This window comes from Drosophila subobscura, chromosome E (assembly GCF_008121235.1).
Source record: "Drosophila subobscura isolate 14011-0131.10 chromosome E, UCBerk_Dsub_1.0, whole genome shotgun sequence".
Taxonomy (NCBI): Eukaryota; Metazoa; Arthropoda; class Insecta; order Diptera; family Drosophilidae; genus Drosophila; species Drosophila subobscura.
The window spans coordinates 5996843-6020374 of NC_048531.1; the positions used below are offsets into that span (position 1 = coordinate 5996843).

General features: G+C 51.5%; 1 protein-coding gene across 1 annotated transcript; it reads left to right on the plus strand.

The window, feature by feature from the left end:
• LOC117891723 (ryanodine receptor) lies at positions 1-22898 on the plus strand. The gene is given in 29 exon segments (XM_034797315.1): positions 1-254; positions 1805-2008; positions 2344-2355; positions 3031-3108; positions 3174-3562; positions 3618-4142; positions 4200-4324; positions 4387-5809; positions 5876-6479; positions 7008-7107; positions 8215-8419; positions 8484-9240; positions 9304-9919; positions 9922-10471; positions 10693-10845; positions 10916-11031; positions 11092-12237; positions 12240-13369; positions 13426-13905; positions 14058-14195; positions 14341-14627; positions 14690-16787; positions 16960-17072; positions 17789-18137; positions 18326-18626; positions 18953-19063; positions 19121-19540; positions 19599-19800; positions 19868-22898. Coding segments are annotated over 29 exon segments (15369 nt in total). The 5' UTR covers positions 1-200; the 3' UTR covers positions 22551-22898.
• Positions 22899-23532: the final 634 nt, after the last annotated feature.

Here is a 23532-nt window from a genome sequence, read left to right on the forward strand (position 1 = left end):
ACGAGAGTGTTTAAATAATGCAACGAGAGAGTAACTAACAACTTACAAATTAAAAACACAACAATTAAATTCTCTTCAAGGAAAAGAATACGATTCGAGTGGCTGAAAAGGGAAATTCCCAAACAAATAAAATACACTACGCTGCTGGGTTGAACTTGTTTGCCTGGAGGCGCTGCAGTCGTTGGCGTTAACCAAACGAAATGGCTGAAGCGGAAGGTGGCTCCGAGCAGGATGATGTCTCATTCCTGAGAACGGTGAGTAACGGGGGTTTTGCGGACAATGCCACTGACTGACAATCTGGCCTTAAGGGAGATCATCTAAAATCAATTACGTCCACTCAATAAAATCCATGGGGATTTTTCACAATTGGTATCATAAAATATGCGACAAAGCGGCGACGTCGCCGGAAGGGTAGGAAGAGGAACAGGCCGAGGAGTGCCCACCGATGGGCCAATCCATAAAAGATGTTGCGTCCCTCGGTGTATCTGTAATGCATATTTATGGGCGACCCTAACTTTTGTTTATGGCACGCAATAAATACAAAACTCGAGTCACAAATTCAATCACAGTCACCAAAAGGGGGCCTCCTTTTTCTTTGGGATTCATTTTCCACTTTACATAGATTTCTCCCAAGACAGAGGCGGGGCCTGGCGATGAACACATCGTCAGCTGACAAATGCTCCCATATATCAATGCCCACAGCTGGTGCTCCAAATGACAGTCATTATTGGGAGTATAAGTAAATAGTGATACTTCCTCTTCCTCCTGCCCTTTTCGTAGTAGTTCCTCCCCAGCTTGAAGGGTCAGCAGAAACGACGACACCTTGCCGCAATAAATAAATATGTTTGAGGGCAAAAGTTATTTGCCGGGATGAAAGTAACCGTAAACCTGTCTGTATATCAGTCCCTGAATCCCAGCCTCCCACAGCAGTAATTCAATAAATATGGGAGCCAGGGGAATTGCGTCCTTTAGATGTCCGCCTCCTTGTTGTTGGAGACAATTTGCGGTTCCACAAATCCATTGACCGGAAAAGTGCAAGGTTGCAAAAACATTTTCTCGGTATCGGAATGGAAGTCAAATGCAAATTTTGGTCAATGAGCTGCAGTTTTTGGGGGCCAAGTCTTTTTCTCTATGGGCTTGTGAGGGTGTGGGCGTGTGTGAATGTGGTCAAGCTTAAATTTTAAACAGTATTGCCTTGCCGATCGGGGAAGGACACGGACAGTAGTGAAGCTGCTGTGTCAGGCTATCGCTCGGCAAGCACTTCATTCGAATTTAAATTATGCAAATTGCTCGATTCGAAATCCATTACCGTTCATTTAACTTCGACTACTACACACAACATCACATCCCATCCCATCACATCACATAACCCAAACGCAAATCACATCCAAGTGGAGGCCCGTGGTTAGGGCGGTGGCATCCGTGTCCATGTCCGGAGTCTGGGAGTCCCTGGCCTGCCGGCTTGCCTGCCCGCCTGCCCGCCTGCCCATTCATTTGCACATTTGCTGTGCCTTGTAACAATTCCCTCAATTTGCGTGTGCATCGCCACTGCTTGATGCGGCTTTGGACCTGCCCCCAAAGGGCACACGTGTATGCATGCATGTATGTATGTATGTGTGTGTGGGCAAATGCCAATTGGTATTGTGGTAGCTTGCCGGTTGGAATTGTTGCCAAAGTCTCATTAAAATTGCAGCCGAACTTTAGGCCTCTTAACGACTTAATTGTTACCTAGCAGCAGCCACCATCCCTTCCCCTTGCCCAAATTCCATGAAATTCTCCACTCAACATTTAAATACAATTACAGGAGGACATGGTCACACTCTCGTGCACAGCGACGGGTGAACGTGTCTGTTTGGCCGCCGAGGGATTCGGTAATCGGCATTGTTTCCTCGAGAACATTGCCGACAAGAATGTGCCGCCGGATCTATCGCAGTGTGTCTTCGTAATCGAGCAGGCACTGTCGGTGCGCGCCCTGCAGGAGCTGGTGACGGCGGCGGGATCCGAGACTGTAAGTAAAACACCACTTGGGGGTATGAATATCCATGATATCCATGATATCTTTCATAGGGGATTCTCCAAAAATAAACATCCAAATTTTTACTTTATCCAAACTTATTTTATGTTGTGCTCAGAGATCCATGTCGCTTGTTCTCCTACCTACCCCAAACCCCCAACACACACACATAATATGCAAACTTTGATGTATTACAGAAATATTCTATTGCATGTCCTCTCTCTCCTTCTCTCTTTTCCCTACCTACCTATTCTTCTACACATTTGTAACCTATCAAATTTTTCGTTGTTTTTTCAAAATTTGTTCTATAAAAAACCCCACAAAAACAGGATAGTCAAGTTGTAAGTATTACCGTTCAATTCTTCTTCTTTACTCGTACTCGCGCTTCTATCTCTCTTCTCTCTCTCTCTGTCTCTCTCTATCTGTTTCAATTTGATCCGTGTAATGTCTGTAGTGCTATTACTTTCTCGCTGGCTATTGTTGTTCGCTCCGTTGCTGCTTCTCTTTACGAGAGTAATCTTTAAGCGCTCGCTCTGTCTGTGTATCTCTTTCTCTCAATATAAGAAACAAGAATATGTGCAAAATGTTATACCACATTTCCATTAGCATTCCATGCAAAATAGCTGTACAATCCCGAAACGTTCCTTTTGTCCGCTCGCTTAAGGGAAATTTTTACAGCCAATAAGCTAGTGCTGATTGAACTGTGGTGTAAGGATACAAGTATACAAGGGTTATGTTGAATATCTATCCAGAGAAAGAACACATAATTTGTGTAGTTGTACTGACACACGTTTAGCTAATCCCGTAATCCCCACAAACGCAAACACATCCTAACATATGTATAATCTAATCTACTAGTTTAACTCTTTTTGAATTTGAATACCCTTACCCTTTGCTCACTGTTATTATGCTGTAGCAAATGAAGAGTAGTTTGTATTTTCGGCCTCTCAATCCTTAAGATGTTCCAAACCTTAGAGATAAGATCTACAAACTCAGTAATCAATCGTTTCCGATAGGGCAAAGGTACCGGATCGGGACATAGGACATTGCTCTACGGCAATGCCATTTTGCTTCGACATCACAATAGCGATATGGTAAGTGACATTCCTGGATTAAGGCTAAAGGACTCCTACCCAAATTAAGCTTTAAAAACTTTCAGTACTTGGCGTGCCTGTCGACTTCGTCGTCCAACGATAAGTTATCCTTCGATGTGGGTCTGCAGGAGCATAGCCAAGGCGAGGCCTGCTGGTGGACAGTGCATCCGGCGAGCAAACAGCGCTCTGAGGGTGAGAAGGTGCGCGTCGGCGATGATCTGATCCTGGTGTCCGTGGCCACGGAGCGTTACCTGCATACGACCAAGGAGAACGAGCTGTCGATTGTGAATGCCAGCTTCCATGTCACCCACTGGTCCGTCCAGCCCTACGGCACGGGTATCTCCCGCATGAAGTACGTCGGCTATGTCTTTGGCGGCGACGTTCTACGCTTCTTTCATGGCGGCGACGAGTGCCTTACCATACCGAGCACCTGGGGTCGTGAGGCGGGTCAAAAGTAAGCATCTAATCACGAACGTTGGACATTAATCCAACCCTCCACGCCCTTGCAGCATTGTCGTTTACGAGGGCGGCGTGGTCATGGCTCAGGCTCGTTCCCTGTGGCGCCTGGAATTGGCGCGTACCAAGTGGACGGGCGGCTTCATCAACTGGTACCATCCGATGCGCATTCGTCACATAACCACGGGACGCTATCTGGGCGTCAACGATAGCAACGAGCTGATTCTGGTGAAGAAGGAAGAGGCTTCGATTGCCACGACGACTTTCTGCCTCAGGCAGGAAAAGGACGACGAGAAGAAGGTGCTCGAGGACAAGGATCTGGAAGTGATCGGATCGCCGATCATCAAATACGGCGACACCACCGTCATTGTGCAGCACTGCGAGACGAGCCTGTGGCTCAGCTACAAGAGCTACGAGACAAAGAAGAAGGGCGTGGGCAAGGTCGAGGAGAAGCAGGCCATTCTCCATGAGGAGGGTAAAATGGACGATTGCCTTGACTTCTCGCGCTCCCAAGAGGAGGAATCGAAAACGGCGCGTGTCATCCGCAAGTGCAGCAGCCTTTTCACTCAGTTTATCACGTAATTATCACAAGAACTCCCATAAAATTCTTGAAACTAATGTACAATTCTGTTTAGGGCATTGGAGACCCTGCAATCGAATCGCCGACACTCGGTGTTCTTCCAGAAGGTGAACCTCAATGAGATGGTCATGTGCCTGGAGGATTTAATCAATTATTTCTCTCAACCAGAGGACGATATGGGTATGTAATGTGTAGAAGTAGTAGCACTCCTTAGCTGATGGAAATCTCTCGATTATTACTAGAACACGAGGAGAAACAGAATCGTTTCCGTGCGCTACGCAATCGTCAGGATCTGTTCCAGGAGGAGGGCGTTCTCAATCTGATACTGGAGGCCATTGACAAGATCAATATCATCACGTCCCAGGGCTTCCTGGCCAGCTTTCTCGCTGGCGATGAGACCGGCCAAAGCTGGGACCTCATCTCCACGTATCTCTATCAACTGCTGGCCGCCATCATCAAGGGCAATCACACGAATTGCGCTCAGTTTGCGAACAGCAATCGCCTCAACTGGCTGTTCTCGCGTCTGGGCTCCCAGGCCTCCAGCGAGGGCTCTGGAATGCTGGATGTGCTGCACTGTGTGCTCATCGATTCGCCCGAGGCGTTGAATATGATGCGGGATGAGCATATCAAGGTAATTATCTCGCTGCTGGAGAAGCACGGACGTGACCCCAAAGTCCTCGATGTTCTGTGCTCCCTGTGCGTCGGTAACGGCGTGGCCGTGCGCTCCTCCCAGAACAACATTTGCGACTTCCTGCTGCCGGGCAAGAATCTGCTGTTGCAGACGCTGCTGGTGGACCACGTGGCCAGCATTCGACCGAACATTTTTGTGGGACGTGTGGACGGGTCGTCCATGTACCAGAAGTGGTACTTTGAGATCACCATGGATCACATTGAGCAGACGACCCACATGATGCCCCATCTGCGCATTGGCTGGGCCAACACCTCCGGCTATGTGCCATATCCGGGCGGTGGCAAGAAGTGGGGCGGCAACGGTGTGGGCGATGATCTGTACTCGTTTGGCTTCGATGGCGCCTATCTGTGGACAGGCGGACGCAAATCCCTGGTGGTGGATGCGATAACCGAGGAACCCTACATCCGAAAGGGCGATGTCATTGGCGTGGCCATAGATCTTTCGGTGCCCGTCATCACGTTCACTTTCAATGGCGTTAAAGTGCGCGGATGCTTCCGGGACTTCAATCTGGACGGCATGTTCTTTCCGGTGATGAGCTGCTCCTCGAAGCTGAGCTGTCGCTTCCTCTTTGGCGGCGATCATGGACGCCTCAAGTATACCCCACCCATGGGCTTCTCGGCACTGGTGCAGTGCCTTATGCCGCACCAGATTCTCAGCCTGGATCCCTGCTTCTACTTTGGCAATCTCACCAAAAACGTTCTGGCGGGTCCCTGGCTCATCGAGGACGACACGGCCTTTGTGCCGAAGCCCGTGGACACCACGGGCGTAACCCTGCCCAGCTCCGTGGACCAAATCAAGGAGAAGCTGGCGGAGAACATTCACGAAATGTGGGCCCTTAACAAGATCGAGGCGGGCTGGTCGTGGGGCGAACATCGCGACGACTATCATCGCATTCATCCGTGCCTAACGCAGTTCGAGAAGCTGCCGGCAGCCGAGAAGCGTTACGACAATCAATTGGCTGTACAAACACTCAAGTAAGACAGAAGACAGACCCATTGATGGGTTTCCTTTACTAACAGTTTGCTCTCCCCGCCCCGCAGGACAATCATTTCGTTGGGCTACTACATAACCATGGACAAGCCGCCCGCCCGCATTCGTCCGGTGCGTCTGCCCAACGAGATCTTCATGCAGGGCAATGGCTACAAGCCAGCACCGCTGGACCTCAGTGCCGTCACCCTTACACCCAAGCTGGAGGAGCTTGTCGATCAGCTGGCCGAGAATACGCATAACCTGTGGGCCAGGGAGCGCATCCAGCAGGGCTGGACATACGGCCTCAACGAGGACTCGGACAACCATCGCAGCCCCCACCTGGTGCCATACGGCAAGGTGGACGAGGCCATCAAGAAGGCCAATCGGGACACCGCCTCGGAGACGGTGCGAACGCTGCTGGTCTATGGCTATGTGCTGGATCCGCCCACAGGCGAGGGAACCGAAGCGCTGCTGGCCGAAGCCCAGCGCCTGAAGTTCGCCGGCTTCCGGACGTATCGCGTGGAGCGCAACTATGCCGTAACCTCCGGCAAATGGTATTTCGAATTTGAGGTCCTCACCGCGGGACCAATGCGCGTGGGATGGGCGCGAGCCGACTGCTATCCGGGTGCTATGCTCGGCAGCGAGGACACCAGCTGGGCCTTCGATGGACACAATGTGAGTATGCCCACCTCAACCCCCTCACGCCAGTGGGGGAGGATCGGGATTGGCAATCGATGCGAGCTTAGGGCAGGATGCAGGCATATCTCCTGCCTTAATACTAAAACGGGTTTATGCGGGATGTGGGATGCGGGCGTTAATGCAAAGATCAATTGAAAAACCCCCCTCTGAAACCCCAAATGATTATAGGTGACCAAAATGCATGCCGGATCCATTGAGCACTTTGGTGTGCGGTATGAGGCTGGCGATGTCATTGGTTGTTTCATCGATGTCAAGGAGCAAACCATCAGTAAGGACCCATAGAGGCACTGCCAACGCGGCACTATCAACGTTAATTTATTCTTTACGCATTTTGTTTAACTCTTTTTTCTTACCTAATCGAAGAGTCTTGAGTTCTCTCTTCTTAATTTGTTCATTTAGCGACACTCCTCTCACATTTGATCATTAACCAACGTTCAAATAGGGACATCCACCTACATATCTTTATCACCTGTGAATATTATTCAATTCTCAAATTCAATTTAGGAAGAGAAAGTCTTTGGTGGCAACAGTGAATCGTTTGGTAAACAGTGCGGACCCGGTGACATAGTTGGTGTCTTTCTAGACCTAGCCGATCACACAATTAGTAAGAACCACCAATAAGCCTGTCTCTGTGTATCTACCTTTGTAATGTGAAAGAAACCCAACAATCCAACCCCCGTGCCCCTTACCATTCTTAAGAATGTATTTTGTTCTATTCCGTGCTTTTGATATCTACTAAACGTGAAACAGAAAGTGCAACCAGAACGAGAACCATAACCAGTCGCAGGCTGATGGCCCCAGCAATGTGGAAGGACAATCAGTAGCCCAAGTCCCACCCTACCCTCTGCCCCAAGCAAAACCCCTGGCAAGCAGCTTCATTAGATCAACGTTTATATCATTAAAGAATAGGACCCCTCCCACCCAAAACAGAGCTCGCAAATAACCTTCACAAATTTCTTCCAAAGAATCCACAAGAATACAAAATCGAATGACTCTTTTTATTCCATTTTCCATTGTGGCCATACAACAATTAATAATGTTGAGGGTTATTTGCGAGAGCTCTGACAACAATGCATTAGTTCCATCAGCTTTTATAGTCCGCGCTTCTTTATAGTACACATTTTTGATCGAACAAAACCAAGCCAATCCTTAGCTCTAACGTCCAGTACATATCATATGAATAAAGCTTGAGAGGATAGTGCCTGAGTGGCTGAATGCCTGAGGAGAAGGTGACGACACATCAGACCCATCAAAAGCTTTTTACTCACTCGTCTCTCTGTCTCTGTTAATTAAACTGCCTGTAATTAGTAATCAAACTAATCAAAAATCAATGTACAATATTTAGCATGAGAGCTAACACCGTATAACACCACTCGTACATTTATTATTATAGTCTGCTTGCGATTTTATAAACCTACTACTAACTAGCTTTAATCCGAAATAGAGTTAACTCAAGCTAAACGCATTACTCCAGACGTATGTAACATGTGAATAAGGATATTGCAACTCTCCAAATCAAAATCCAAACTGCAAATTAATCAGCACGAATATGCTAGAGGAATTTTAATTGCTTGTTGGATTCCCTCACATTCGGAATTCAATAGAAATAGGCTGCTTGGTTCTTGGCTTTGATACGTTTAGATATGTATATGCGCCTGTCTATCGCCTGTAACTATATCCATTAACTCTAATCAATTAATGTGCTGTGCAGGCTTCTCACTCAACGGAGAACTCCTCATGGATGCCCTGGGCGGAGAGACGACCTTTGCCGAGGTCACCGCCGAGGGAGTGGGCTTTGTGCCCGCCTGCACACTGGGCGTGGGCCAGAAGGCACGTCTCATCTATGGCCAGGACGTCGACTCACTGAAGTTCTTCACCACATGCGGCCTTCAAGAGGGCTATGAGCCATTCTGTGTGTGAGTGAAATCGAATCCTGCAGCCTGAACATCTACCTAAAACCATTCCATTCATTGCTTACAGGAACATGCGTCGGCCCGTGACCCATTGGTATACGAAGGACCAGCCCATTTTCGAGAACACTGAGGAGATGCCCGACTGCCGCATCGATGTGACGCGTATTCCTGGGGGTGCAGACACCCCGCCGCATTTGAAGATATCCCATAATACGTTCGAGACCATGGAGAAGGCCAACTGGGAGTTCCTGCGGCTCTCCCTGCCCGTCACCTGCATGGGTGAGTTCATCAGTGAGCAGGAGAAGTCGCGCCGCTGGGAGGAGATCAAGATACGTCAGTATCGCCTGATGCGCGAAGCCCAGGAGGCGGCGGCTCAGATGCAAACAGCCCAATCGGCCGCCCACATGGACCACATGCTCAAGGGCGGCTTCAACATGAACGACATCAAGGGGCTGACGCGCAACTTTGACGATCACACGGAGGCCGAGGCCGAACACATGATGCGTCCACCGCGCACGCCGCGCAAGGGCAGCCTCACGCGCAACATCACCTTCGAGAGCGACATGTCCGCCGCGCTGGATGAAATGCAGCGATCGACATCGGTGCTGGATATGAACGGTTTGGGGGAGGAGATCGACGACAAGAAAAAGCGCGGCCGCAGTCCATTCAAGTTCTTCTCGAAGAAGTCGCGCGATCAGAGCCGCGAGAAAATGGGCTCCAGAACGTTGGACACATCGCTGGAGCGCCGCAACACCGTGGCCCATGGCCGGAATGTGGTCAACCAGCAAATGACAACCCGTGCCCCAACACTGCGTCTGAACAATGTGAGTATATGGGAATGCAAGCAAGGCAAGGATTCGACTAATCTAAAACGATTTGCCTTTTAGGCGGAGATCCCATCCAGTCCGGTGCAACAGGCCCAACAGGGACCCAAGCAGCTGAGCTCCTCGAATCTGGGTCAACCGCCGGTGGAGTCGTCGGGCAACGAGATGTTCGACGCCGATTGCCTCAAGCTGATCAACGAATACTTTTACGGCGTGCGCATATTCCCCGGCCAGGATCCCACGCACGTGTACGTGGGCTGGGTGACAACCCAGTATCATCTGCACAGCAAGGAGTTCAACAAGAACAAGGTGCGCCGGGGATCCGTGTACATTGAGGATGACTATGAGGTGCCCATCGAGCGGATCGATCGCCAGAGCTGCTACGTGGTGCGAGCCGATGAACTGTTCAACGAGGTGACCCAGGATGCCTCCGGTAAGGGTGCCTCGCAGGGCATGTTCGTGGGTTGCTTCGTGGACACGGCCACGGGAATCATTCGGTTCACGTGCGAGGGCAAGGACACCTCTCACCGCTGGATGATGGAGCCGGACACCAAACTCTTTCCGGCCATTTTCGTGGAGGCCACCAGCAAGGAGATTCTCCAGATTGAGCTTGGTCGCACACCCACCACACTGCCCCTGTCGGCGGCCGTACTGCCGACCAGCGACAAGCACATTAATCCCAGTCCCCGCCGCGTCTTAAGGTGCAGTGCCTGCGGCCGCATCAGTGGGCCCGTGTGCCGAACACATCGCTGCAGGTGCACGCCCTGAAGCTGTCGGACATACGCGGCTGGTCGATGCTGTGCGAGGATCCCGTCTCCATGCTGGCGCTGCACATACCCGAGGAGGATCGCTGCATCGACATACTGGAGCTGATCGAGATGGACAAACTGCTATCCTTCCATGCGCACAGCCTCACGCTCTATGCGGCTCTGTGCTATCAGTCGAACTACCGGGCAGCGCACGCCCTCTGTCAGCACGTGGACCAGAAGCAGCTGCTCTATGCCATCCGGTCGGAGTATATGAGCGGTCCGCTGCGGCAGGGCTTCTACGATTTGCTGATAGCCCTGCATCTCGAGTCGCATGCCACCACCATGGAGGTGTGCAAGAATGAGTATATCACGCCCTTGGGTACCGACCTGAAGGAGCTCTATGCCGACGAGGAGATGCAGCACTCGCTGCGCTCCCTCGTCACTGAGTCGGTGCGTCCCCAGTTGCGTATGACGGAAATCACGTGAGTAGATAACCCGTAGATGCTCTCTTCCCCGGTCACCACCGTAGAGATCTAGCATTGTTCATGCCTCATTCTACTTTCATCCTGCTCCTGCTCCTGCATCCAACACACTCTGCACCAACAATCACTACAACAACAACAACAACAAAATATCCGTGCATCCGATCCGATCCGTCCAGACCCCCTGTGATTGCAACATCTAGTATGCCAAGTGTTTCCAGCGAACCGATACCCAACATCGACCAATTGTACTCCCCGAAGTTCCCCCTAGAAGTAGTCAGGCAGTTTGTGATGGAGGCCCTCAAGGAAGCCGTTGAGATCAACCAAGTGCACAATCGTGATCCGATCGGTTGGACCAACGAGAACCTCTTCCTGTAAGTAAACACATGCTAGACTCAAAACCGATACGAACTAATGCAAACTGCCTTGCTGAATGATTTGTAGACCCCTCATTAAGCTCACAGATCGCTTGCTCTTGGTCGGTGTCCTCACCGACGAAGATGTACAAAGGCTTTTGGTAATGGTTGATCCCGAGACATGGGATGCCAAATTTGAGAAAGGTAAGAGAACATCCAGAATTCCTCCATCTCCTGTTCTCTATTTATGAGCTTCCTTTTCAGAGGGCAAAGATGAACACCGCAAGGGCCTGCTGACCATGAAAATGGCCGAGGGTGCCAAGCTGCAGATGTGCTATCTGCTGCACCATTTGTATGACACACAGCTGCGCCATCGGGTGGAGAGCATCATTGCGTTCTCGAATGACTTTGTGGGCGACCTGCAAACCGATCAGTTGCGTCGTTATATCGAGATCAAACAATCGGATCTGCCCAGTGCTGTGGCGGCCAAAAAGACCAAGGAGTTCCGGTGTCCGCCGCGCGAGCAAATGAATCAGATATTGTGCTTCAAGAATCTCGAGTCCGATGACCAGGACAACTGCACCTGTGGCCTTGAGTTGCGCGGCCGACTGGGCGACTTTCACGACAGCCTCATGCAGAAGGTGTCGCTCAATGCGCTGCAGGAGCCCGACGGTACCGAGAGCGGTACAGCGATCGAGGAGATCAAAACGGGGCCCATCACGAAGATCTATAACTTCATCAATACGGTCAAGGAGCTGGAGGAGGGGCCCAAGGAGGTGGAGGAGCCAGAGAAGAAGACACCCGAGGAGGTATTCCGCAAGGTTCTCATCAAGCAAATCGTCAGCTGGGCAGAGGAGTCGCAAATCGAGAACCCCAAGCTGGTGCGCGAAATGTTCAGCCTCCTGCTGCGCCAATACGACACCGTTGGTGAGTTGGTGCGTGCTCTGGAGAAGACCTATGTGATCAATAATCGTGCGCGCGAGGATGTCGCTGAAATGTGGGTGGGCCTCAGCCAAATACGCGCCCTGCTGCCTGTCCAAATGAGCCAGGAGGAGGAGGAACTGATGCGCAAGCGACTATGGAAGCTGGTGAACAACGCCACATTCTTCCAGCACCCCGATCTGATACGCATTCTGCGCGTGCACGAGAACGTCATGGCCGTGATGATGAACACGCTGGGGCGGCGGGCCCAGGCACAGAGCGATGCACCCGCCCAGCCCGAGGGTGGCGAGGGTGTGCCCTCGAAGGAGAAGGACACGTCCCACGAGATGGTCGTGGCCTGCTGTCGCTTTCTGTGCTACTTCTGCCGCACCGGCCGCCAGAACCAGAAGGCCATGTTCGATCATTTTGACTTCCTGCTGGACAACGCCAACATCCTGCTGGCACGGCCGAGCCTGCGAGGCTCCACACCCCTGATGTGGCATATTCGAGTCTGATGGAGAACACAGAATTAGCTCTGGCACTTAGGGAACACTACCTGGAGAAGATCGCCGTGTATCTGTCCAGGTGCGGACTGCAGAGCAATTCGGAGCTCGTTGAGAAGGGCTATCCCGATCTCGGATGGGATCCCGTCGAGGGCGAGCGCTACCTGGACTTTCTGCGCTATTGCGTGTGGGTCAATGGCGAGAGTGTCGAGGAGAATGCGAACCTTGTCATTCGTCTTCTTATCCGTCGTCCAGAGTGCTTGGGACCGGCTCTAAGAGGAGAAGGGGAAGGTCTGTTCCGGGCCATCGTCGAGGCCAATCGCATGTCGGAGCGCATCTCGGATCGCTGTAAAATGCAGGACGAGGCCGAGGGCACCACCATAGCCGGTCTGAATTTTACACATCCGCTGCCCGAGAGCGACGAGGACGAGGACTACATTGACACGGGTGCCGCCATACTCAATTTCTATTGTACGCTCGTCGACCTGCTGGGCCGCTGTGCCCCCGATGCGTCTGTCATCGAGCAGGGCAAGAACGAGTCGCTGAGAGCTAGAGCTATTTTGAGATCTCTGGTGCCGCTGGAGGACCTGCAGGGTGTGCTCAGCCTCAAGTTCACTCTCTCCCAGACGGGGCCCGGCGAGGAGAAGCCCAAATCGGACATGCCCTCGGGCCTACTGCCCAACAACAAGCAGAGCATTGTGCTCTTCCTGGAGCGTGTCTACGGCATCGAGACGCAGGATCTCTTCTATCGCCTGCTGGAGGACGCCTTCCTGCCCGATCTGCGCACCGCGACCATTCTCGACAAGAGCGATGGGTCCGAGAGCGACATGGCTTTGGCCATGAATCGCTACATTGGCAACTCCATCCTACCCCTCCTCATCAAGCACTCCAAGTTCTACAACGAGGCGGAGAACTACGCCAGCCTCTTGGATGCCACTCTGCACACGGTCTATCGGCTATCCAAGAATCGTATGCTAACCAAGGGGCAGCGGGAGGCCGTCTCTGACTTCCTGGTGGCCCTCACATCCCAAATGCAACCTGCCATGCTGCTCAAGCTGCTGCGCAAGTTGACTGTGGATGTGTCCAAGCTGTCCGAGTATACCACGGTGGCATTGAGGGTAAGCCAATGAATAAAAGTCCAGAGATCACACTGTTAATCTCTTCCTTTTTATAGCTGCTGACACTTCACTTCGATCGCTGCGCCAAGTACTATGGGTCGACTCAAGGCCAGGGTTCGTACGGGGCGTCGTCGGACGAGGAGAAGCGCCTGACCATGCTCCTGTTCTCCAACATTTTTGACTCGCTCAGCAACATGGACTATGACCCGGAACTGTTCGGTAAAGCACTGCCCTGCCTCATTGCCATCGGCTGCGCCCTGCCGCCCGACTACAGCCTGTCGAAGAACACCGACGAGGACTACTATGGCCGCCAGATGGGTGCCCCAGATCAGCCGCAATATGTGCCCCATCCTATCGACACGAACAGCGTCCATTTGGACAACGATCTGAACTCGCTGGTGCAGAAGTTCAGCGAACATTATCACGACGCCTGGGCCAGTCGACGCCTGGAGGGTAGTTGGACCTATGGCGACATACGATCCGAGAGCGAACGCAAGCATCCCCGCCTCAAGCCCTACAACATGCTCACTGAATATGTACGTGTGCGAGGGATTGATTCAACATCATCATTTGATCACTAATCCATCGATTGCATCTTAAAATCTATTAATACTTTCACAGAATTAATCGAAAATCGTTTTGTTAGTGTGTGGAAATGTGAAATAATTGAAATGTTGTCCATTCGCAGGAACGGGAGCGTTACCGCGATCCAGTGCGTGAGTGCCTGAAGGGTCTGTTGGCCATTGGCTGGACCGTGGAGCACTCGGAGGTGGATGTGCCGCTGAATCATCGTGGATCGACGCGTCGCCAATCGAAGCCACAAATTGTATGTAGCAGTGTGCCCCGGCGTTGCTCATCTAATCCCATCTGTCTGCAATCTCTGCTCTTCTTTCTAATTCATTTTTTCCAACATTTCATAATCTGTTTCCCCGCCCGCTCCTCCGCTGCAATCCGTACGTTAACTCCGATAGCACGATTTTCAGACCGAGGGCAATCCCTTCAACTACAATCCCCATCCGGTGGATATGAGCAACCTAACACTCAGCAGGGAGATGCAGAACATGGCCGAGCGACTGGCCGAAAACTCCCATGACATTTGGGCCAAGAAGAAGAACGAGGAGCTGAATGGCTGCGGCGGTGTCATACACCCACAGCTGGTGCCGTACGATCTGCTCACGGACAAGGAGAAAAAGAAGGATCGTGAACGGTCGCAGGAGTTCCTCAAGTACATGCAGTACCAGGGTTACAAGCTGCACAAGTGAGTATCAGATCAGATAACTATAAATCCATAAACACATAAAAACTCCCCACTCTCTGTAGACCATCCAAGGGCGGAGCTGTGGAGGAGGGTGGAGCCACCCAGGCGGCCGTTGAGCTGAGATTCTCGTACTCGCTGCTGGAGAAACTAATCGCGTATCTCGATAGGGCCACCATCAACATGAAGCTGCTGAAACCATCGACCACGTTCAGTCGTCGCACCTCCTTCAAGACGGCCACGCGCGACATCAAGTTCTTCTCGAAGGTGGTGCTGCCCCTGATGGAGAAGTATTTCTCCACGCACCGCAACTACTTTATTGCCATTGCCACGGCCACCAACAACATTGGCGCAGCCTCGCTCAAGGAGAAGGAAATGGTTGCCTCCATATTCTGCAAGCTGGCGGCATTGCTGCGCAACCGCCTGAGCGCCTTCGGGCCGGATGTGCGGATCACTGTGCGCTGCCTGCAGGTGCTGGTGAAGGGCATCGATGCGCGGACGCTGACCAAGAACTGCCCCGAGTTCATACGCACCTCCATGCTGACGTTCTTCAACCAAACGTCCGACGATCTGGGCAACACCATTCTCAATCTGCAGGACGGCAAGTACAGCCACCTGAGGGGCACACACCTGAAGACCTCCACCTCGCTGGGCTATGTCAATCAGGTGGTGCTGCCCGTGCTGACGGCGATGTTTGATCATCTGGCGGCCTGCGATTACGGCAGCGATCTGCTGCTCGACGAGATCCAGGTGGCCTCATACAAGATACTGGCAGCACTCTACCACCTGGGCACAGACGGGACGCTCACGCACGATCGAAAGTATCTGAAGACGGAGATCGAGCGACATCGTCCGGCGCTGGGCTCATGCCTGGGCGCGTACAGCTCCTGCTTCCCGGTGGCCTACCTGGAGCCGCATCTGAACAAGCACAACCAGTACTCGCTGCTGAACCGCATTGCGGACCACTCGCTGGAGGCTCAGGACATCATGGTGAAGATGGAGCAGTGCATGCCCAATCTGGAGACCATTCTCAGCGAGGTGGACCAGTTCGTGGAGTCGGACAAGACGTACAACGATGCACCGCACATTATCGACGTCATACTGCCGCTGCTGTGCGCCTATCTGCCCTTCTGGTGGTCCCAGGGTCCGGACAATGTGAGTCCCACCAGTGGCAATCATGTGACCATGGTCACAGCGGATCACATGAACCCCTTGCTGCGGAACGTGCTCAAGATGATCAAGAAGAACATTGGCAACGACAATGCCCCCTGGATGACCCGCATTGCGGCTTACACCCAGCAGATCATCATCAATACGTCGGAGGAGCTGCTCAAGGATCCATTCCTGCCGCTGGCGGAGCGCGTGAAGAAGCGCACCGAGAACATGCTCCACAAGGAGGAGAGCATGCGGGGCTTCATCAAGTCGGCCACCGACGACACGTCCCAGGTGGAGACGCAGCTGCAGGAGGACTGGAATCTGCTCGTGCGCGACATTTACTCGTTCTATCCGCTGCTCATCAAGTATGTCGATCTGCAGCGCAACCACTGGCTGAAGGACAACATACCCGAGGCCGAGGAACTCTACAATCATGTGGCCGAGATCTTCAATATCTGGTCAAAGAGCCAGTACTTCCTCAAGGAGGAGCAGAACTTTATATCTGCGAATGAGATCGATAACATGGCCCTGATCATGCCCACGGCCACGCGGCGCTCTGCCATATCGGAGGGCGCCCCCGCCGTGGGGGGAAAGGTGAAGAAGAAGAAGAAGAACAGGGACAAGAAACGGGACAAGGACAAGGAGGTGCAGGCGAGTCTGATGGTTGCCTGCCTGAAGCGTCTGCTGCCCGTCGGCCTCAATCTGTTCGCTGGACGGGAGCAGGAGCTGGTGCAGCACTGCAAGGATCGCTACCTGAAGAAGATGACCGAATACGATGTGATCGAGTTTGCGCGCATGCAACTGACGCTGCCCGACAAGCTGGATCCCTCGGACGAGATGTCCTGGCAGCACTATCTCTACTCGAAGCTGGGCAAGAGCGAGGAGCCAGTGGATGAGCAGGCCCTAGAGAAATCGAATTCCAATTCGAACGAAAAGGGCAAGGACAAGACGCAGGAGACAGTGGATCGCATTGTGGCCATGGCCAAGGTTCTGTTTGGCCTTCATATGGTAAGTGCAAAAGGGGAACCCGCTCCAGTAACTCTCACTCTCTATCTCTCTTAATGATAAACTTTTAATCATACGATTTTTATTTTCCTTTCCCAACATCAAACAACAAATCAATCAAATCTCTCTCCCATTTAATCCGTAACCGTATCCGTGTACGAAACGACATTTGCAGATCGACCATCCGCAACAGCAGAGCAAGAATGTGTACAGGAGCGTGGTGTCGATCCAAAGGAAGCGTGCCGTAATCGCATGTTTCCGTCAGACATCGCTGCACTCTCTACCCAGGTTAATGGCGATTGCTGACTTTAAATGCTCGTCTCGCGAGGCGAGACTGTTGCTAACCAGTACTAACCAGAGCCTTGAGTTGGAGCCTGTCCTAATCGAAAAGTCTACTTTCTACTCTCTACCCCAGCATCAATCCTCCTTCCATCATCATTCTACTTATTTCCTACTGGTTTTTATCTCTACTAATTACTAATATGCGGTACGCGCGCTCTACTCTAAAATCCATTTGTGTATTTATTGTATATTTTTATGAAAAATGCTTCATTGACCAAAATGCTTGCCACAAAAACAAAACCAAACAAAACAAAAAACAAACGCTCGAACCACTCCTCCGACTGCTTCACTGTGCACGTTTAGGCGGCCGGCTCCAAGAATCGAACCAAACGCTGGAGTTCAAAGATTTCGGTGGCACGTCGCCAGGCAGTCATTTCAAGCTTACGCGCCAAGCATCTATATCGCATGAGCAGGTGGTAGTCTAGTCGCACATCCAATAAGAGTTTTTCATTTGATTTCGGCCTCTCTTCTGTTTGAATCTCTCTCTCTCTCTCTCACAACATTCTTTGAAAACTGCCGAGAGCAGAGACGATCACTTTTTACGTTCTTCGGTTTTTGTTTAACTTTCGTTTACTAATTTAATTTCATTAAAAGCATGCCTGTTTGTTCCATCTATGTTTGAGATTATACACCCAACTAATAATCTTTGTGTACTTCGGCAGACATCGAGCCTGCAACATCTTTGCCCGCACTTATCACGAGCAATGGCTGAACGAGGAGAATGTCGGCCAGGAGGTGATGGTGGAGGATCTGACACAGACATTCGAGGACTCGGAGAAGTCCAAAAAGGACGAGGAGGAGACAGACAGCAAGCCCGATCCGCTAACCCAATTGGTGACCACATTCTGTCGCGGTGCCATGACCGAACGCAGTGGTGCCCTGCAGGAGGATTTGCTCTACATGTCGTATGCCCAGATTACGGCCAAGTCCTGTGGCGAGGAGGAGGAGGAGGGCGGCGAAGATGGCGAGGGCGGTGAGGGTGCCGAAGAGGGTGAAGGCACCAGCATCCATGTAAGTTCTTTTCGAACCAAACTGACACTAACCGATCCTCATCCACACACTAACCATACCCCTTTTGGGACATGTCTAACCCAAGTGGCGAATGAGGGAATTAATGGTAAGGAGGGGGGTGATACTTACTAACATTTTTATTGTTTGTGTAATCTCTGGGACTAATCCGTCTGCTACCCACTCGATAGGAACAAGAGATGGAGAAGCAGAAGCTGCTCTTCCATCAGGCGCGTCTGTCGAATCGTGGCGTTGCCGAAATGGTGCTGTTGCACATTTCCGCCTCCAAAGGTATACCTTCGGAGATGGTAATGACGACACTCAATCTCGGCATCGCCATATTGCGCGGCGGCAACATCGACATCCAAATGGGCATGCTCAACCACCTCAAGGAGAAGAAGGATGTGGGATTTTTCACATCGATTGCGGGCCTCATGAACTCCTGTAGTGTCCTCGATCTGGACGCCTTTGAGCGTAACACCAAAGCAGAGGGTAAGTTCCAGGCATCTGGCCTTCGCCTCCCTTCGCTCTTTCGCTCTTCTGTTCTTTTGGCTTTTCTGTGACTGTTTTGGTTTGGTCAACTCGCTGGTGCCACCAAATATTCTTCTTAATTTTCGAATATTGATTTGTGTCTACTTCCTTCGTTCCTTTCAACCAACCAACCAACCAACCAACTGATCCTACCCCACCAACCACCAAAATGTCTCGCATGCCAACCAAAACCATCCCGATATATCCCCGAATCGTTTGTATCGTTGTACAAAAACCCAAAACCAAACAAACAAACAACAAAGAGTATATTCCGAGTGCGGGTGCAGGTCTTGGTGTAGGTTCCGAGGGGGCGGCAGGCGAGAAGAACATGCACGATGCCGAGTTCACATGCGCACTTTTCCGGTTCATCCAACTCACCTGCGAGGGCCACAACTTGGGTGAGTCCACAAGCATTTACCTTCCGAATGCTCCCATCTAATGAACTGCACTCCCAGAGTGGCAAAACTATCTGAGGACACAGGCTGGCAACACGACAACGGTCAATGTGGTCATCTGCACTGTGGATTATTTGCTGCGGCTGCAGGAGTCCATCATGGACTTCTACTGGCACTACTCCAGCAAGGAGATCATCGATCCGGCCGGCAAGGCAAACTTCTTCAAGGCCATCGGTGTGGCCAGCCAGGTGTTCAACACCCTCACCGAGGTCATCCAGGGTCCCTGCACCCTCAATCAGCAGGCTTTGGCCCACTCTCGTCTGTGGGATGCTGTCGGTGGCTTCCTCTTTCTGTTTTCGCACATGCAGGACAAGCTATCGAAGCACTCCAGTCAGGTGGATCTGCTGAAGGAGCTGCTCAATCTGCAAAAGGATATGATCACCATGATGCTCTCTATGCTGGAAGGAAATGTCGTCAATGGTACGACTATTAAAGTCTATCTATCGATTCCATTACCATATATTCCGCTCCTTATCAGGTACCATTGGCAAACAGATGGTGGACACTCTGGTGGAGTCTGCATCGAATGTGGAGCTGATCCTCAAGTACTTTGATATGTTCCTCAAGCTGGCCGACCTCATCGAGTCACCCAGCTTCCACGAGATTGACATGAAGAACGAGGGCTGGGTCACGCCCAAGGACTTTAGGGAGAAAATGGAGCAATCGAAGAACTACTCACTGTAAGAAGGGAAATCCTATCAATTTGATTTTGATTTAATTTGAGTCTCTTTCGCATTGAAATTACAGGGAAGAAATGGATTTCCTTTTGGCTTGTTGCGAACGCAATCACGAGGGAAAGATCGATTACAGAGCCTTCGTGGAACGCTTCCATGAACCATCAAAGGAGATTGGTTTCAACCTGGCCGTTCTGCTGACCAACCTGAGCGAGCATATGCCGAATGAGCCGCGTCTGGCGCGCTTCCTGGAGACGGCCGGCTCGGTGCTGAACTACTTCGAGCCGTTCCTGGGTCGCATCGAGATCTTGGGCAGCTCGAAGCGCATCGAGCGGGTCTACTTCGAGATCAAGGACTCGAATATCGAGCAGTGGGAGAAGCCGCAGATCCGCGAATCGAAGCGTGCCTTCTTCTACTCCATCGTCACCGAGGGCGGTGACAAGGAGAAGCTCGAGGCCTTTGTTAACTTCTGTGAGGATGCCATCTTTGAGATGACCCACGCCTCTGGCCTGATGGCCACCGATGATGGCGGCGGCAACGTGAAGCGCGACACCGCCTACAGTTCGTACATGAGCGAGGAGGAGGAGGAGCGCGCCGCCCGGGATCCCATCAGACGCACCATCACTGCCGTCAAGGAAGGCCTCAAGTTCGGTGTCCACATGCTGAGTCCGGCGAACATCAAGCACCAAATTGGCGTCATGCAGACCAAGTCCATCCCCGAGCTGATTGTCGGCTTCTTCAAGATCATCTTCTACATGTTCTACTACACGGGCTACGCGCACTACTGCGTGGTGCGCTACATCTTTGGCATACTGCTGAACCTGATGCGCGGCCCCGCGCCCGAGCAGGAGGACCAGCTGCCGTTGGTCGAGGAGGAGACGTTTGGCCGAGCACTGCCGCCGCTGCCGTTGGAAGAGCCACCCGGAACTGTTCAGGCATTTGGCTTGGACATAAACAAGGCGGATAACGGCGAGTACAAGGTTGTGGTTCATGAATCTCCTGCCAACTCCTCGATGGAGGAAGGTGGCGAGTCCAGTCCCGAGGATGGCGCAGCTGTGGCCGGGGAACTGGCCGAGGGCGAGCCCTACCAGGAGCCCATCTCCATTGTTGACCTGCTGGGCGGAGATGCCGCCAAGAAGGCCGCTCAGGAGCGACAGGAGGCGCAAAAGGCCCAAGAGGCGGCCATGGCCTCCATCGAAGCCGAGGCAAAGAAGTCGTCGGCAGCCCCACAGGAAACGCCCGCAGTTCATCAGATCGACTTCTCGCAGTACACGCACAGGGCAGTCAGCTTCCTGGCGAGGAACTTCTACAACCTGAAATACGTCGCCTTGGTGCTGGCGTTCAGCATCAACTTCATGTTGCTCTTCTACAAGGTCACCTCATTCGAGAACGAGTCCGAGGGCTCTGCCGAGGAGGAGCTTATTCTGGGCTCCGGCTCGGGGGCAGGTGTGGACATAAATGGATCTGGTTTTGGTGGCTCTGGTGACGGCGGGTCCGGGGATGGGGAAATGGAGGATGAAATACCGGAGCTTGTGCACGTCGACGAGGATTTCTTCTATATGGCGCACGTGCTGCGGATTGCAGCCTGTCTGCACTCGCTCGTGTCCCTGGCCATGCTGATCGCCTACTACCACCTGAAGGTGCCGCTGGCTATATTCAAGCGCGAGAAGGAGATTGCCCGACGTCTGGAGTTCGATGGCCTCTTCATTGCCGAGCAGCCGGAGGACGATGATTTCAAGTCACACTGGGACAAGCTGGTCATATCGGCCAAGAGTTTCCCGGTCAACTACTGGGACAAGTTCGTCAAGAAGAAGGTGCGACAAAAGTACAGCGAGACGTACGAATTCGATTCCATCTCGAATCTGCTGGGCATGGAGAAGAGCGCCTTCACAGCGCAGGAGAGCGAGGAGACGGGCATCTTCAAGTACATCATGAACATTGACTGGCGCTATCAGGTATGGAAGGCGGGCGTCACCTTCACGGACAACGCCTTCCTCTACTCGCTGTGGTACTTCAGTTTCTCGGTGATGGGAAACTTCAACAACTTCTTTTTCGCTGCCCATCTGCTGGATGTGGCCGTTGGCTTCAAGACACTGCGCACCATCCTGCAGTCGGTCACGCACAACGGCAAGCAACTGGTCCTGACCGTCATGCTGCTCACCATCATTGTTTACATCTACACGGTGATAGCATTCAATTTCTTCCGCAAGTTCTACATACAGGAGGAGGATGAGGAGGTGGACAAGAAGTGCCACGACATGCTGACGTGCTTCGTCTTTCATTTGTACAAGGGCGTGAGAGCGGGCGGAGGCATTGGTGACGAGATTGGCGATCCTGATGGGGATGACTATGAGGTGTATCGCATCATCTTTGACATTACCTTCTTCTTCTTCGTCATCATTATCCTGCTGGCCATCATCCAGGGTCTGATCATTGACGCCTTCGGTGAGCTCCGTGACCAGCTGGAGTCGGTCAAGGATAACATGGAATCGAACTGCTTCATATGCGGCATGGGGAAGGACTTCTTCGACATAGTGCCGCATGGCTTCGATACCCACGTCCAGAAGGAGCATAATCTGGCCAACTACATGTTCTTCCTGATGCATTTGATCAACAAACCGGACACCGAGTACACCGGCCAGGAGACGTACGTGTGGAATATGTACCAGCAGCGCAGCTGGGACTTCTTCCCGGTGGGTGACTGTTTCCGCAAGCAATACGAGGATGAATTATCTGGCGGCGGCGGTGGCGGTTAGCCGCTGTCGCCAGCATTCCTATCTACTATCTGATCGCTATCTGGGCACAACTCGGTCCAAGGACTTGGCACCTAATTTGTATCTACTACTACTGATTCGCTTGATACTTTGATATCATCTGGAATTTGTTACCTAGTCAACTTTGTAGTCTAGTTACCTAGATGTAATTTAAGACGTACACAAAATGTACCCAAATAATCGTTTAAAGTATCTATTTAAACATATGTGCAAATGTATGTGCATGTGGGAGACGACCTTTTTCCAAAAGATAATGATGATGACGATTCTAGCACGTATAACACAAAATGTTCTTAACTCATTTTAAAATAAATCTTCATTTTTAACGAATCACCTTTGAGGTTTTTTTAATATAACTGAGTAATTGGCACTCAGAGAAAATGGCAGACAACGCCCGCTCATTCGAAAGTTATGATTAATGTTATGGACAAGTTTTTCCCCTCATCAGGAAAAAGCAGTACCTGATATTGAGACATTGTAATAAATATATTTTACACAATACATATGTATGTAAGTGTGTCCAGATTTAGCAAGGACTAACTTATTTATTTATTTTAGCTTCCAAAGCTTTCCGTAGTAACAAAATAACTAATTTTCAACAGTTAAAAATAACAAAAACGAGAAGGGACGTGTGAGACGCTTCTTACGCGTCACAACTTTTATACTCGGCACTCAGTACTAAATCTGTACCTTAGCGGTTTTTTGTCAAATTTTACATTTTTTCTTCATCTGTCATCTACATCTCCAACACTTCTCACGCCAACACGCTCCTTTAGCTCGCCCCCTTCCCTAGAGCCACACACTGCAGAGTCATGGCAGAGGCAGAGACGCGGCAGAGGCAGAGGCCGCACACTGCGCTAAGCAGAGTTTGAATGAGAGAATGTGAAAAAAAACAAATAAAAGCATGCGGGACGGCGTGGTTTTAGCCACTGCAAATTAATTTCTTCATTCTGGCTATAATAAT